At 34.8% G+C, this 16,833-nt stretch overlaps 1 protein-coding gene across 3 annotated transcripts in view; it reads left to right on the top strand.

Annotated features, from left to right (window-relative positions):
* Nucleotides 1–16,833, top strand: part of fgd4a (FYVE, RhoGEF and PH domain containing 4a) — an 83,997-nt gene that overhangs the window by 32,039 nt on the left and 35,125 nt on the right. For all 3 annotated transcript variants that reach the window (XM_022679603.2, XM_022679608.2, XM_022679604.2), the window contains exon 2: nt 6,258–6,344. In XM_022679603.2, the coding sequence (XP_022535324.2) occupies nt 6,258–6,344 (87 nt within the window). The remainder of the gene's footprint in view (nt 1–6,257; nt 6,345–16,833) is intronic.

Here is a 16,833-nt window from a genome sequence, read left to right as displayed (position 1 = left end):
AACGACTCTCCGCCAGTGTGGTGGGTTTAAATTTTTTTTATTTTTTAGGGTGTATATAAAATGAGCGAAGGCTGTGAGGTCTCAGTTTTTGGGGTTTGTAAGTGATACGTTTTATGTGGGTTTATCAGTTCATTCTTCTTCTTTTCAATGGAAATCTCTTTTAAATGGATTGAGTTGCAGTTGTGTGTGTGTGTGTGTGTGTGTGTGTGTGTGTGTGTGTGTGTGTGTGTGTGTGTGTGTGTGTGTGTGCGCATGTGTGTTTGTTTGTGTTTGTGTGTCTAAATGCATTTGTGGTGAAAAATCTTTTTTTTACTTGTGACCACAGGCTCTGTATTTACTTATAACGATAACGTTATGTACATGATCACCAGTATGACGTCTCCTATGAACAGAAGAAAAGAAAGAACCCAAAGGCTTTAGTGAACGGCGAAAGTCCTCCCACATTAGGCCTCATAAAGCCAGGGTTATCACCATGACCTCACAAATTTCCCTCTGATACCTCTCTGTCCTTGGCTCCCATGGCAACACATATCCATGGTAACTGTCATTTAGCCCCCTCACCTTCTCATATCTGGCTTTGTTGTCAGGGAGGATGTCCCATCTGACAGAATGCTAGGGTTAAAAGAAACTGCTTAACCAACACACTAGTGTGGATAAATATGAATAAACAATAGTAGCTGCTGATTGCGATGATGACATTAGTATAGTAGTATAGTACTGGCAAGTTAATCCACAATTTAGCAAATATAAGGTAAGCACACATTGAGGTGTGTCCAGATGCTCTGTCCTTTAGATAATATACACAATATACAGTTCCAGTCAGAATACTATGACCACCTCCTTGTTTTTGCCCTCATTTCCTCTTTTTCAGCTCCACTGAGCATATTTGTAGTTCTGCCATTGTGGACTGTACGGCTTTTTCAATAATCAGAACCATTTTTGTATTTACAGGGACATTTTCATAATTGTTCGCTCAAAGCTATAATATTGGTCTTTTTACAGGGTCAGATATGATCCCTCTGAAGTACAAAGTCTTTTCTAACAGCAGGAAGTGCAGATTTATACCATTTAACCAGCCAAAAGATACATTTGGTATTCTGTATCACTGTACTAATAAACAATATATATTTTAAATATTAAATTTTCATTAGAAAGCCAGACAATTTTGGATCATCAGGTTCTCAACACATGTTCAGTAGGTTCATCAGACACAGCAGTGCCACTGGAATTTTAACTTACCTCAGTCACTGGTGGTATGATGATAATGTTTACAATCTTTATAATCTTTACTGGTACATGGGAACAAAAAAGACTTTCACTGAAAGGTACTTTATTGTACTCTAATATAAGGTACAGCACAAGCGACAAGCTTTGTTTGTAATCTGCACTTATTTTTCTTAGTGTGTGTCACAATCACATTATCGACATACAATAAATTAACATTTCAATAATGTTTGAAAATTGTGATATTGTCTGTTGTGTTTAAACTGTATATTAGCCAGTCATGCAATGCTTCATTAACTGTGACTCTACAAGGGCTGCAACGATTAGTCAAAAAATATAAACATTCTTTATATAAAAATATAAAGAATGTTCATTGTCAACTAATCATCAATTAGTAGCACTACACTAATTACTGGGGAGAAAACAACAATGTTATAGAGGTTTAACACTCTACTCAGCCTGCATCTCCAAAAGTGCCCAATCACAACAGATTTCACATTTCCTCACTAAATATCAGCAACTTCCACATTGAAAAGGCAGTGTTCTGGATATTTGAGTCATTTAAATTCCCTCTTTGTTTTGAAGCAATAGTGAAAGCTAGAAACAGAAGCCATACTCACAGCAAGAAGAAAGGGAGGGCATGGCAGAAATAATCGTTGACTAAACAATTAATCAGAAAAATAATCTGCAGACTAGTCTACTACGAAAATAATCATAATTTGCAGCCCTAGATTCTACACACACAATGTAGACTGCAGGAGGTGAAGAAAAAAGTATATAGAATATGTCCCAAACTATTATGCTTAATTACAAATCTTAAAAACAATATGAATTCTTGTTTTGCTATTATATTAACAATATTTCATTGGCATTTAAATGGTCTTAAAATGACAATAATATAATCCATCAATATATCATACACCGAAAATTGTTATTATGATAGACCTATTCTCAGCACTTCAGTTTCTCTGATGATCAGAAGACAGTGTTGGTGTTAGTGTGTGTTGTGCTCGTAGGCATGCATCAGACACAGCAGTACTACTGGATTTTTTAATTACCTCAGTGTAACTGCTGAGCTGAAAATAGTGCACTAACCAGAAATATCCGGCCAACAGTGTGGTCAGCATCCTGGGGATGGTGCCTGTGGGCATCATCCTGTGGGCAGAAACCTCTTGACAACTGATGATGGACTTGAGCATTACCAAAACAAACTGTGCAGCAACAGACTTCTGAGCTTCTTTCTCTGACTTTTACTGCTGAAGGAGTGTCTAATTTAGTGGAAAGTGACTGAATGGATACAGTGTTTAAGAACTTCAGCAGCACTGCTGTGTCTGATCCACTCTGTGGTGGTCTTGTGGGGTCCTGACAATTAAAGAACAGGGTGTAAGGTCTGTAACATTGTAGTTTAGCTGCTTCTCTACATACTGTCTATAATTATAGAAAAACAAAAAAAAGTTCTTCTATATGCTCAGTGGAGGTGAAATAACGTATAATGTATAAACAGCACCTTATGTTATTAAATATTAGCTAAGGCAATCTGTTCTGTTCATTTTTTGTTCCATCTTCCATCTTTCTGATTATATAATGTTTGTATAAAAAAATAGAAAGTGAGTAAGTGAGAGCTCCAGACATAGTCTGGTGTCAAGAGGAGTCCAGATGGTAGGTGGTGGAGAAAACCCACTTAGATCCACAGATGGGAAAACACACACAGAGACAGACATACACATGGCAATCTTTTTATGAACATGCATGCTGTTAATAATAGCCCTCTTTTGACTCAGTCATGCAGATTTTCCTGTAAAACATCCAGAGAGTTTAACCTGTTCTTTTTAGAGAGGCCACCCAGGTGATTGTTCAGTTCTCCCATTACAGTCACAGACTTTACTACTGCAACGTCCTCCTGGTTTGTCTTTCTATGCGTATTATTAGGCCCGTGCTACTTATCTGGATTGTGGTGGCAAGTCTGGTCATCAGTCTTTCTCCATGTTCAGCCAGTACTACTTTCTCTTTAGGCATGTATACGTGAAAAAAAGCCAAATGATTTATATTGAACAATAATCTTATTCTTAATCTTAATCTTAAGGTCATATTGCAGTGTTTTATTTATTTATTTATTTATTTTTAAGCAGCAACTGTAGATCCCACACTCCACCCTTCCCCTGGTCCCCAGCAGCACTCAGAGAGCTGCTGTGTACCGACCGGGCAGGGAGTGAGGAAGAGAGCCAGCAGTGAGCCAAGAAACGACAGGTTTAAGTTCATTTTTGCACTGTACTCACATAAATTACATTAAATAAACCATTCATTGTCACTTATCATAGTTAGTATCAATTTATTTAGTTTAGTATATCTTTACAAACATCGTTTTGTACTACTGATAGATGAATTACCCTTAGCATCTGGTTATTTACCAGAACCAATCTTTTAGTGGTCACTTTCTCTGTGTACATTTATTTCACTTACATGTGACTGTAGTAGCACTGCTGAGGTACATTTAGATTAAAATTCATGACTAAATTTGCATTGCTATTGTAGCTTAGCTATCACTAAATATGTGACTATAACGGCTACAAAAAATATCCCCTCTGTACCTGATGGCAGCAGTCAAAACGTGTATGGAAAACAAACATCCAGATTTTGAATTGCTTATCACTAAAGTGGTTGAGTGAACTTTCTTTAGATATCTGAAGAGAAGGATTACTCTCCGTCTTCAAACCCAGACTGAAGACCATCTATTTCAAGAGCACTTTAATCAGCACTAATCACGCATTTTTCTGGGCCTGTGATTGCATTTAGGAATCTGTTTGATTATTCTGTCTTTCAGACCCGCTGTAGTAATTTGCTGTGTGTTGTGCATCCATCACAAAAATTACATTCTCGACTTCTACAAATATGTGGACGTCAATTATATTTGCTGACCCATATATTGCCTATTAAGTTTTTCTTGTGAAGTAAAGCCCATTAATGTGAGTTTGTAAGTTTGTAGACTTTGTTTAAAATGATTGGTTTTGTTTTCTGTATGTTCCTTTTTTCAGGATCTTAAAATCATTTGTATTCCAATTGCTATATGAAATTGGAATAATTATTTATTATCCATTATCCATTAAAAGGTGTGATTACATTATTATTATGCTGTTATATATTTTTATTTCAGTGTCAAAAGTCTAATTGTATTATCCAGACAAAAATCTACATCTACATATTTTTTTATCTAGTATCTAGGTATCCATTTTGATCTTTGAGCTTAAACTATTGTAAACTTGTTTTAAGATCAGATTGTCTGTTAAACCAGCTGTTATTGAATCTTGTCAAGATTTCATCAAGAATGTTTGAGATGAGACTAAGTGTTTGTTTGTGTGTTTGCTCCATTGCTAATATAATATGTGCACATTAAATTGCTCTGAGAGTGGGTTAACTCTCTGGACCGTCTGCCCCAGATATCACAGAATTAATTAGTGGAGGAGGGGAAGTCTCTGGTGTTTGTTTTTTGCTTATTTTTCACTAAATGTTGGATTTACTTTGTTTGTATATTATGCATAAGCCTTGCATTCCAAATGGCAACAACAATCTTAACTTCCACTGCCAGAATTGTATTCCAAGCCATTTTGGAGCATTTCTATTGGTCAGAGATGAGAAACTCTGCTCCTACAGAGATGCTATTACACCTCCATCCCAAATCTTGCACACCACATTCAAAGCAGTAATTAGATGGATTAGGTTGTATTCATTAGTGGTTGGAGTTCAGTGCTGGAGGAAGGAAGCTCTTCTGAAGGAGGGTGATGACTAGGGGTGGTAATCACAGGACGTCTCACTATACAGTATTATCACGATACATTGCCCACGTTAATGATGATATAATAAAACTGTAATTCTGCAATACTCAACATACAGCAACACGATTTTCTGATTTTCTACAATACTTCACTTCATTTGTGTTACTAAAGATAATAAAATACTCTTAAATAAGCAAATACCAGGAAGTATGGTTTTGACAACCAATATTCTTCACTGCTGATTTACGTTATTTATTTGATTATAGCCATCTTGTGGAGTAATGAAGCTCTAACCTGAGTATTAGTCACATTGGGGGTCAAGCCTTAGGGAAATTAGGGTGACTGTATTTTACACCATGTATTGATAAAGTATTGCAAATGAAAACTACACTATATATCACAATATCAATATTTTGTTTCAGCCCTAGTGGTGACCCCTGCTATTGGTCCCGTTTTTGCCTTGCCATCATTGTTTAACCCAAAAGTAGACCTGTCTTAGTAATTACAATATTTAAAGATATAAAAACATAAAAAACACCATATTTGTCAATAATTTCCAAATTTGTGTACTTAGCGAGAAAATCCCATTTTTGTGTTTTAAAAATTGTTTGTTTATTAGTTTTCTTTATTTAGGATATTTAAAAAAATAGATATATTCCATTCCTCTTCCCTTGTGATAGTTAAAATTACATTCTCTGTTAAAGTACTGTGTAAATGCATTATTATTGCTAGTATATTATATTATCATCATATCAGTGACTTAGTAAATAGTAAAAATGACTACCGTAGTATTCATGACAATTATACCTGGGACATTACATTGTCGAAAACTGGTTATAGTGTTATTGCAATAACACAATATGTGTAATATATTAGATGACACAAATCTAATATGATAAAACTGAAAAAAAATGAAGATTATTGTGTATCAGCAACAATATATGTTAAAGTTTCCTTTGTCATCTCAAAAGCTTACATTTAATCTAACTGTTCCGGAGTACAATCTAATCCTGCTTTTTTTCATTATCCTCCTTCCTCCCTCTCTCTTTTTTCTTATCCCTGTAAGTAGATGAAATGTGAAATGTTTAAAACCCCTCCCTGCTCTGACTTCATTGTGGTGTGCTGATGAAACCACCAAACAGTGTTCAGCATGGGAGTTTCTCATTGTTTTAAAGTAGAGGGGGTTGTTCTGACGTCTTTGCAGATTCTGAATAAACAGTGAATGCTGTATATTGACTGTGTTTCACACATTGTTTGTTACAGAAAAAGCAGGCAAGCCCAGCTGTTTCCCCACCAAAGGCCCTGATGAAGAGGAGGCTTGTGTAGCGGTGAAGATCGCTCAAGCGAAAGGTAGCTTTTCACTCTTTATCTCTGTCCTGGGTTCCACTCCACCTCTCTTTTTCATGTCTTGGTCGCACTCATCTTTGTCATTCTCTTTGTACAGTCATGTATGCATTACTGTGTTGTCGATGTCAAAAGGCAATTTTAAGGCAGTCTTTTATCATGTATATGTGAACACACACTCTTGTCACAGTGTGACTCAAGCCATTATGCAGCTTTTGGCCTGTGGCACTTGTGTGTTCCCTGAGGTGAAATGCACGGGTCACAGAGTTGACCTGTTCATACTCCGCCCTGCAGATGTGTTCTTTTGTAGTTACGCGTCTAAGATGTAAAGGGATATTAGTATAGGACACTTAGCTTTGGTCCACGTTTCTAAGTAGCATTCGGTTAAAATTAGTGCTGGTAATGTTAACAGGCCACTACTACCCAGAAAACATATGTTTAATTCCTTCCGTATCTGTTTTTTTTTTTTTGTTTTTACTGCACAATCATTTAAGGAATACTCCATGTTTTTTTTATGCTGAAGGCATAAAAATGTAATAATTGTGATATCAAAAGCGATAACAAAAGAAATGTTGTACGTGTAAACGTCAATTTTTGGAAGTACACACTGAAAAGAAAAAAAAAAAGGTTAACTAGTCAACATGCATGCAATTAAATTGAATAACTTTTTTAAAACACAAATTAATATTTTATGGCCCAATTTCCTCTCCACACATATATTTACAGAGTGTAGTTCCAATATTGGAAGTTTATGTGATTTAAATACAGTGTCATTACTGTCAAGGTCAGAAAGTAGATTATTATATTTATTTATTCTGAAATATGGACTAATCTTATAAATATCTAACATGTGAATCTGAAATAAATTAAACAGTGGAAATGTGTGCTGGGGTGAGACAAATTGTTTTTCCAGATTTATTTTGAGAGAAAAGGACACCATGAGCCAAGGATGAAAATTATGCATTTAATACATACAGGTTGGAAAATTGCTGCCCAAGCTGAGATATACCAGAAGGATGAAGAGCTCATAGTACAGATACAGCTGACTGTTATGTGTGGAGTTGTAGGCCTTAAACACAATGAATATATTAAAACCCTCTAAATGAGCTGTAGTGGCTGTGTGCACTTTGTGCACTTAACACCAAAACTAAACAGACCAAAAAAAAAAAAAGAAAGAAACACAAGATCTATGCTAGAAGGCACAAGAGTTATTGTGGTGGAGGTGTACATGCACACATCTTGGGCAGCATGATATCACGGAAAGTAAAGGCAGTATTGCTGGTCTTTATGTAATATCCAGACCTCAGATTCAACATACAAAAAAACCTGCAGCATTTCTTACATTTACTCTTACTTTTATTAGAGACACTATGAATCCAATCATTTTATATTTTCCAAAGAAATGTTAGGACTATAAAGATTTTCTCTATTTGTAATGCTTCCATTCCTTCTCACTTAATATGTGGCACCCAAGAGACCTAGTGATAAGGTGTGTCAGATGTTATTTGTACTGTTCTTCCTTCAAACGAATCTTAAGGTATCTTAATAAATGTTTCTTAATCTTTAAATTCTCAGAATATTTTATTTTTATTGGAGACAGATCAGGATTGCAGACAGGACAGTTCAGTACCAGTAGCCTCTTCTCTTGCTGAAAAATGCATCAGTATCCCTGGAAAAAGATGTTGTTCTGAATATGAACAGTTTTGTTAAAGAATGCTGCAATTAGTGCATTAACTCAACCCCATTCCATAACACACCTAGGCTTGTGGATATATTCCATTATTCCAAACCAGATCTGAAAAATTTGAATCTTGAATTAATTTTTTACCAGAACACACAAATCTACTTATGTAATGATTGATTTTGACCAAACAAAACATTAAATATCTTAAATAACTTTACGTTTAGGTGAACAGAAGTTTTGCAGAGCAATTCAGTTGTTCTTCTTTTTGACCATAGTGTCTTTGTCATGCTCTTTCTGGGCCACTTTGTCTCCTCCCACCCACCTTTGACATGCTGAGCCTACAGTATCCGTGTAGACTCCTGCTATATATATCTGAGAATGCTGATCTGTGTTTGCAGAACTAATACAGTTCTGTTTTTGCAGCTTGTTCTGTATAAAAGAGTAACTCAGTAAATTAAAACAGAAGTCTGAGGATCTAGTTCACACTCTTCACATTCTTACAGATGAGTCCATTTCTGGATCATGGTATGTGATATGTATCAGTGCTTTAGAACTTCCTCAGTGTGATGACACCTTGTAATAAAAACTGATTTAGCCAGTGTTTTAAGCCAGCAGGTGAACAATCGGTAATTGAAGATGTGTATGCAACAGGAAAATAGTCAAGTGGAAGAATCCGGGTCCCGTCCAACTAGCTTAGCTTAGACTTAACCTTAGCTTAATTTTAAAAGATTTTTAGGGTCACTGTTCTGCTGAAACCCTCAAATATGTCCACATTTCAACAGTAGTATCATTCTTCTTAATTGTTGAATCAGTTCATTTTTGATGTAACTATTCCACTTGTTGCAAAACAAATCATTTTCCAGAACATGTTGCTACCACCAGCATGCTTAACATAAAGCCCTTTGGATGTTCCCATTTTGCTATGTGTTAATCAAACCAATTGGTTCTGTCAAAGTTTTATACAGAGAAGTTACCAGCTATAGTCTTTCATGTAGTTAATAAACTAAATATCAGAATACACAATGTAATAATAAATGAAGTGCACAATTTTTTTTATTATTATACATGAATGTTATAACTTTAATGTACCCAGTTTATGGTAAAAAGCAATTAAATTAAATAATAATTATAATACTAATAGTGATAATAAAACATTAGCTGGGTGAACGGGTCTCTTTCTTGTTTGTTGTATAAAGTAAAGTCCTCTGATCATTTTCTCAGTGTGAATGATTTAATTCACACATGACTCATACTGAAAACACAACTGCACAATGGTGTGGTATAGATGTGGGTGTGGTCTCTTAGTAGACTGGTCAGATGAAGGGGGGATTTCTGCAGTATAAAATGCTTCAGATGCTAAGCAATTCTTTGTGGTTTGATATTTAGCCCATCATTGTAGAGGAATAAACTTGTCATGTCAGAATTTCTCACAGTTGCAATGTCTGGAGTCAAACATTGGCATGTCTGTGTTTAATACCTCTAAAATCTAAACAATTGGAAAATAATCATCCTGTGTGGTTTTATAAAGTAATGCTGCATAATAGCGGTGGAAGGAAATGTTGATATCTCAAAATATTGTGATATCTTGCAATCCTGTGTATGTTTTTAAAAAAAAAGTTTAGTTTACTTGTGAAGATTGATGTAAGAAAATAGTTATTTTGTGTTGTGTTTAACCTCCCGCCCACTAGAAAGTGATGTTTTACCTCAGGTCTCAGGTTCTTTCATTCAGATATTTCAAATATAATTGTGTGCTTTTTACACTATAAACTATAACATTTGTCACATTGCAAAGTTCTTGCCAATATATAACTCTTCTGCATAATGTGCAAGGGATTGTTTTCCATAGTTTTACTAAAGATAAGGCTTCTGACTTAAGCATGTTTTTTTTTTCAGTTTATAGCAGATCAGTACATACCGTACATTCTCTTTTAAGGACCGTCTTAATATTTTGAAACCAGTGTTGAATGGAGAAATTGTGATTATTGTGAAATTGTAATCCAGTCACAGTAATTGTTACTGACTTATTATTGCTTACAATACATATGGCATATCCCTAATGATATCACCAATATTTTTGGAAATTGTGAACGATATTACCCATATCACCCACCCCTAATTATAACATCAGGGTACTGCTTTTTTTGCTGTGTTTATCAAAAGAAAAATTTACACTATTCTCATTTCACATTTTATATCTTCTAGAGACAGATTATATATCTGTCCAGTATTATTCATTTTACTTTAATCCTGGATATATAAAGATATTTGGAGTGCATTATTAGTATCATGGCATTCTGGATCATTAATTTCTGTAACAAATCTAATAAAATTCTTATTCTCAGTTAGGGGTGTGTCATATCATATTGTATGCAATAATAAAATAAAATTTTCAGTTTGTTTTCTTGCAGTAGTGTATTCTTGATATATATATATATATATATATATATATATATATATATATATATATATATATATATATATATATATATATATATATATATAATTCAGTGTTTGATCATATCGCCAAGAGTATATATATAAATATCATAAAATATTGTGATATTATTTTACGGCCATATCGCCCACCCCTACAAAATGACCCTGATCATTTTTGCTGACCTCAATAGTACCCATTATGTTTACCTAGCAAGGACAGCCCATTAAATCAAAAGAGCAGAAACGTCAACTGTGCTTAAACATAGTGGTTTTATTCTTTTTGGGTTTTATATATTTAGGATATATAAATATTTTTAAATATTTCTTTTTCAATTGCATTTTTTGAATATTCTTAATTATAAAAAGTTCATTGTCCACCATTAAAAGTCTGTAATTATAATTATTATGCTATTATAATTTTTTCAGTGGCATAAAATGGTCTGACAAAATGACAATAATAAAAAATAGCTATTGTGACAGGCCTAATTAGTTGTACATGTTTGTCATCAAAACTTAATAGAGAGAATTTGGAGTAAGAGAGTACTGTTAGTGCTGAGCTAATAATAGAGCATTAACTTCCTGAATGGTTGAATGAGCAAAAGGTGTTAAAGCGAGACGTCCTGTGGTGCACTGTGTAACACATCTGTGTGAAAATTGCTGTATGAAACTCTCATCTGTATTAGCCAGTAGTAAACTTTCCCCATCTGCAGGACTTTACAGAAACAGACAACTTCCTATGGTATGAGAAGCAGCAGTCTGTCAAAACAAGGCGAGTGCCAGCCTTTCTTTGTGGTTTATGTGCCACGCTCGTGACCATTGTGTGTAGTCTTGTTTCTGCAGTGATGGCTTAAGCAACACACTCCATCTGGCCTTTTGAATGGGAACAAATAGTAGCCACATGTTTGGAGCTTTGCCTCAAAGAGAGGATGGGTAAAACAGGGTCTGTCCTGCGTCCTTGTTTTGGTTACTGTAGCAATGGCAGATCACAGCTGAAATAAAGACTCTGGGAATGAGACTGTGTAGTTTTTAATTATTAATATTGTAAATTGGTACCTTCAATCCTTTATCTGCAAATACTTATATCTGCTATATACAGCTCTGGAAAAAGTCCACTTCAGTTTCTGAATCAGTTTCTCTCAAGTTGAAATTCAAGCAGTTGAACTTGGTATGATGGCTTGTGGTCATTCAGCTTTCTCTTGATTATATTTTTCAATTTTTCAACTTGGTAAAATCAAAGAAGCTCATCATTTTAAGTGGTCTTTTTTCCAGAGCTGTAAATACAATACCAGTCAAATGTTTACACACATTTTCTACATTGTGAATTAACATTAAGGACTTAAAAACTATGAAGAAACACCTATGTAGACAAAAAAGTGTTTGGCCTTTACAAACACCTGACATAAATACAAGTTTGAGCACAGAGTGAAGGTAAAGCAGTTAACAAGAACTCATCACCTTTAGAACTCCTTTAAGACCGTTGGAGAACCATTCCAGGTTCTACCTCATAAAGCCAACTGAGAGAATAATGCCAAGAGTGGGCAAAGTTGGCATCAAAGCAAAAAGTAACACTTTGAATAATCTAAAGTATAAAATGTGATTTAGCATGTTTAAAACATTTTTGTTTACTTAAAAAATGTGCATAATCTACAATATGGAAAATAATACAAATTTAAATTAATTAGATTAGGTGTGTCCAGACTTTTGACTGGTACTGTCCTATATACGTTCAAATACATTATGTATTTATTAACCATTTGTATGACTACTGCCTTCAGTGATACCGACTACTGGCTTTAATTATTCCTCGGTTTATATGTATTATATATTTGTCACACATATTTGTTTGGGACACCCACCTGGCTCTGCTGACCCCGATTACTACAGTTCCCATAATGCTTATAAAGTAATAAAGTTCTCGGTCATGTCATCAGACACACTGTTCCCACGCTCACAGTTCTGACCTGTGTGTAAAGAAGCTCTCTGTATGTTTGCACTCATAATTTGTGAAGTATTACCAACCTTACCCGATGCATACAGTGTTATTCCTGTCTTTGTCTTGCTTGTTATCTCTCTCCGTATTGTTTTTGCTTTTGGATTTGTTTTGATATTTTGGTTTTGGCTTCTGCGGTTTGTGTTTGGCTCTTGCTCGTCTTTGTTTGCCAATCGTGTTGTTAGCTTTGTTTTCTAACTGCCCTTTTAATTAATTTTACTCTTGTAAAATTTCTCTTCTGCGTGGTTGTTTGACCGTTATAATTTAATATTCATCTTTAATTAAACCTCGATACATGTTCTGTAGTCTTTTTATTTTTTTTGTGTTTTGACACTCTTGAAGTTTTTTCAAAAGGGTTGTCAATATATATATATATATATTTAGGGAGGAGAAACCTGTGTTGATGTATCAGACAATGAGAAAAATAAGTTTTATATTATTATTTAGTTTCTGATATCCTGAAGAGATGCCCCTGCTCCAAAATCCACACCTTCATGTTTGACTATACAGTTTACAGAAAACCACAATGATGAAGACCTATATATAAGGATATATAAAATGTAAAATTTGGATACACCCACTGTTGCTACTTGGACACCAGTAGCAACAGCCGGGGATTTAGTAGAAACAAAAACATTTTTTTTTTTTCATGAAAAAAATACATAATTATAAAACAATAACAATGCAATGTAACAAATGTAACGCAATTATAAAGAGCAGAATATCGTGGTGTGTGTGTGTGTGTGTGTGTATATATATATATATATATATATTATATATACAGTTGTGGTCAAAAGTTTACATACACTTGTAAAAAAACATAATGTTATGGCTGTCTTGAGTTTTCAATAAGTTCTACAACTCTTATTTTTCTGTGATAGAGTGATCGGAACACATACATGTTTGTCACAAAAAACAGTCATAAAATTTGGTTCTTTCATAAATTTATTATGGGTCTGCTGAAAATGTCACCAAATCTGCTGGGTCAAAAATATACATACAGCAACAAAATTTGTCAATTTTGGTGATGTAGCGAGTTGTGTCAATCAAATTAGCTTCATGTCATGGCCTCTTCACTTCTTGTAAGTGATTCTGATTGACTACAGCTGTTGACTTCTCATGAGCCCATTTAAATAGGGCTCATTTGACCCAGTGATTAGACTCAGCTACAAAAGCTACAATGGGAAAGTCAAAGGAACTCAGTGTGGATCTGAAAAAGCGAATTATTGACTTGAACAAGTCAGGGAAGTCACTTGGAGCCATTTCAAAGCAGCTACAGGTCCCAAGAGCAACTGTGCAGACAATTATACGCAAGTATAAAGTGCATGGAACAGTTGTGTCACTGCCACGATCAGGAAGAAAACGCAAGCTATCACATGCTGCCGAGAGGAGATTGGTCAGGATGGTCAAGAGTCAACCAAGAATCACCAAGAAGCAGGTCTGCAAGGATTTGGAAGCTGATGGAACACAGGTGTCAGTCTCCACAGTCAAGCGTGTTTTACATCGCCATGGACTGAGAGGCTGCCGTGCAAGAAAGAAGCCCTTGCTCCAGAAAAGGCACCTTAAGACTCGGCTGAAGTTTGCTGCTGATCACATGGACAAAGATAAAACCTTCTGGAGGAAAGTTCTCTGGTCAGACGAAACAAAAATTGAGCTGTTTGGCCACAACACCCAGCAATATGTTTGGAGGAGAAAAGGTGAGGCCTTTAATCCCAGGAACACCATGCCTACTGTCAAGCATGGTGGTGGTAGTATTATGCTCTGGGGATGTTTTGCTGCCAGTGGAACTGGTTCTTTGCAGAAAGTAAATGGGATAATGAAGAAGGAGGATTACCTCCAAATTCTGCAGGAAAACTTAAAACCATCAGCCCGAAGGTTGGGTCTTGGGCGCAGTTGGGTGTTCCAACAAGACAATGACCCAAAACACACATCAAAAGTGGTAAAGGAATGGCTAAACCAGGCTAGAATTAAGGTTTTAGAATGGCCTTCCCAAAGTCCTGACTTAAACCCCATTGAGAACATGTGGACAGTGCTAAAGAAACGGGTTCATGCAAGAAAACCATCACATTTAGCTGAACTGCACCAATTCTGTCAAGAAGAGTGGTCAAACATTCGACCTGAAGCTTGCCAGGAGCTTGTGGATGGCTACCAAAAGCGCCTAGTTGCCGTGAAAATGGCCAAGGGACATGTAACCAAATACTAATGTTGCTGTATGTATATTTTTGACCCAGCAGATTTGGTGACATTTTCAGCAGACCCATAATAAATTTATGAAAGAACCAAATTTTATGACTGTTTTTTGTGACAAACATGTATGTGTTCCGATCACTCTATCACAGAAAAATAAGAGTTGTAGAACTTATTGAAAACTCAAGACAGCCATAACATTATGTTTTTTTACAAGTGTATGTAAACTTTTGACCACAACTGTATATATATATATATATATATATATATATATATATATATATATATATATATATATATATATATATATATATATATATATATATATATAATACAAAATATAACTTTGATGCTTTACAGTAAAGAGAAATTAGATTTTTTTTATTGTTTCAAAATTAATAATGATATTATTGCACACCATACAATATGGCACATTTTTGAAAGACACACAAACACCCGATCCAAAGAAGAACTGAAGCTTTCTGAACTAAAATCCGATTAAAGCAAATTAGATCTGCAAAAAGAGCGTGTGGAATTCAGTAAACAGTTTAAGGATCTTTATATGGAAAGTGCTCTTGTGTGTTTGTGCCGGCTTGCTCACTAGAGTACATTTTTGTGTCTGGCTATGTTTTCCATGCTTCTTTTTTTAGATTTTCTTTTTTTCTTTGATTGCTTTGATTAAATGCCCCTGTGATTTGTTGCCTTTTGATGCTTGTCCCCAAAGCATGAAGGAAGTAAGGCTTTGTCTGCTGTGTGTTGTGGAACCATCGGCTTTGCAAGTCTCCAGATCTTCATGTTTAATATGGTATGAGGAATGGAGCGTGCCATACTGCTGTCTTAGACTTTTTCTGTCAGAAGTGAATCTTTGTTTTTGTTCCTCATTCTGACTCTTGTACTGTATTAACTACATCACGTCAGCCTCGTCTTACTCAGTTCACTTTACTCTGAATCACTGTGGGTTATTGAGGGTTATTTCCTTAAGATGAAATGTTAAGATCGTGCTAAGCAACTGCTTATGTTAGAATATTACAGTAAAATAACAGCTTTAGAATCATGTAGATGGTAATTAGTGTCTCTGTTAGTGCCTCAACTAACTGGATGACTTGAGAAATTGAGGTGAAACAATCAACACCATGTTAGCATTTTTTATTTTTTCAGGTTCGTAAAAGCTGCTGTGTATTTACACTAAATTAGTTTTTGAGTACAGTTCTTATTAAAGCAAAGTGACCTTTCTTTTTAAAAATAACACTGCTTTGACATATTTTACTAAGTATCAAACACTATATATATATATATATATATATATATATATATATATATATATATAATTTTTTTTTTTTTTACTTTTTTAAGATTTTGTAATCTTATGGCAAATATGGCAAAAACACATAACTGCAATGTCATTTGCTTAGTCCTCTATTCTATTTCAATACAACAGTTCAAAACACAAGAATAAGCACATCTTCATTCTGTTGATGTGGTCTGTCTGGTTAGTACTTACAAAGTTCTTTTTAAGAGACATGCAATCAAAACAAGCCCGGTTACAGGTTCATTCTTTCCACATTGAGTAAGAAAACTCAAGTTAAGGAACACAATGACTATCAGTGCAAAGTATTGACCTTTTTATTGCAAATGTATGCCTATCACCATGACAAATCTGAAAATAAATGGTTATATTGAATTTTCTCAGCACTCACATTGAATAATTCATGATTTACAAGAGCTTGAAATCCAGATATTTTTAATCTAACATAGATTTTATGTTGAAAATTAACCTGTACCTCATGGATCTGTGTCCTTGCCTTTGTGAGCTTATTTCCCTCGGGAAATGCCAGGCAAAATCAATATGGTACCATTTGGAGAACTGCACATTCCCCTGGTTTGCCAAGTTATATAACCTATGCTGCTGAGTAAATGATTAGCATCAGCTTCATCAGGTTGCAAGTGCTTTATTACAAATCGTCTATCTCAGTTTTGCAGATCTTTTACTTTTTGATATAATTTAAATCTAGCCTTTGTTTATATTATTTATATATCACAATAGTGGGATGAATGAGCCAAATTAAATTACCTAAAGTAAAAAAACACATTTTTATAGTGACCTCTCCTGTAAAGTTGACATTTTAGACATATTGAAGGATATATACATAGCTGTGACATTGAGGATGTCCAACGGTTAAGAATGCAACTGAAACTCT

This window comes from Astyanax mexicanus, chromosome 9 (assembly GCF_023375975.1).
Source record: "Astyanax mexicanus isolate ESR-SI-001 chromosome 9, AstMex3_surface, whole genome shotgun sequence".
Classification (NCBI taxonomy): Eukaryota; Metazoa; Chordata; class Actinopteri; order Characiformes; family Acestrorhamphidae; genus Astyanax; species Astyanax mexicanus.
The sequence above is the reverse complement of the archived record's forward strand: the minus strand, read 5'-3'. Positions and strand labels throughout refer to the sequence as shown.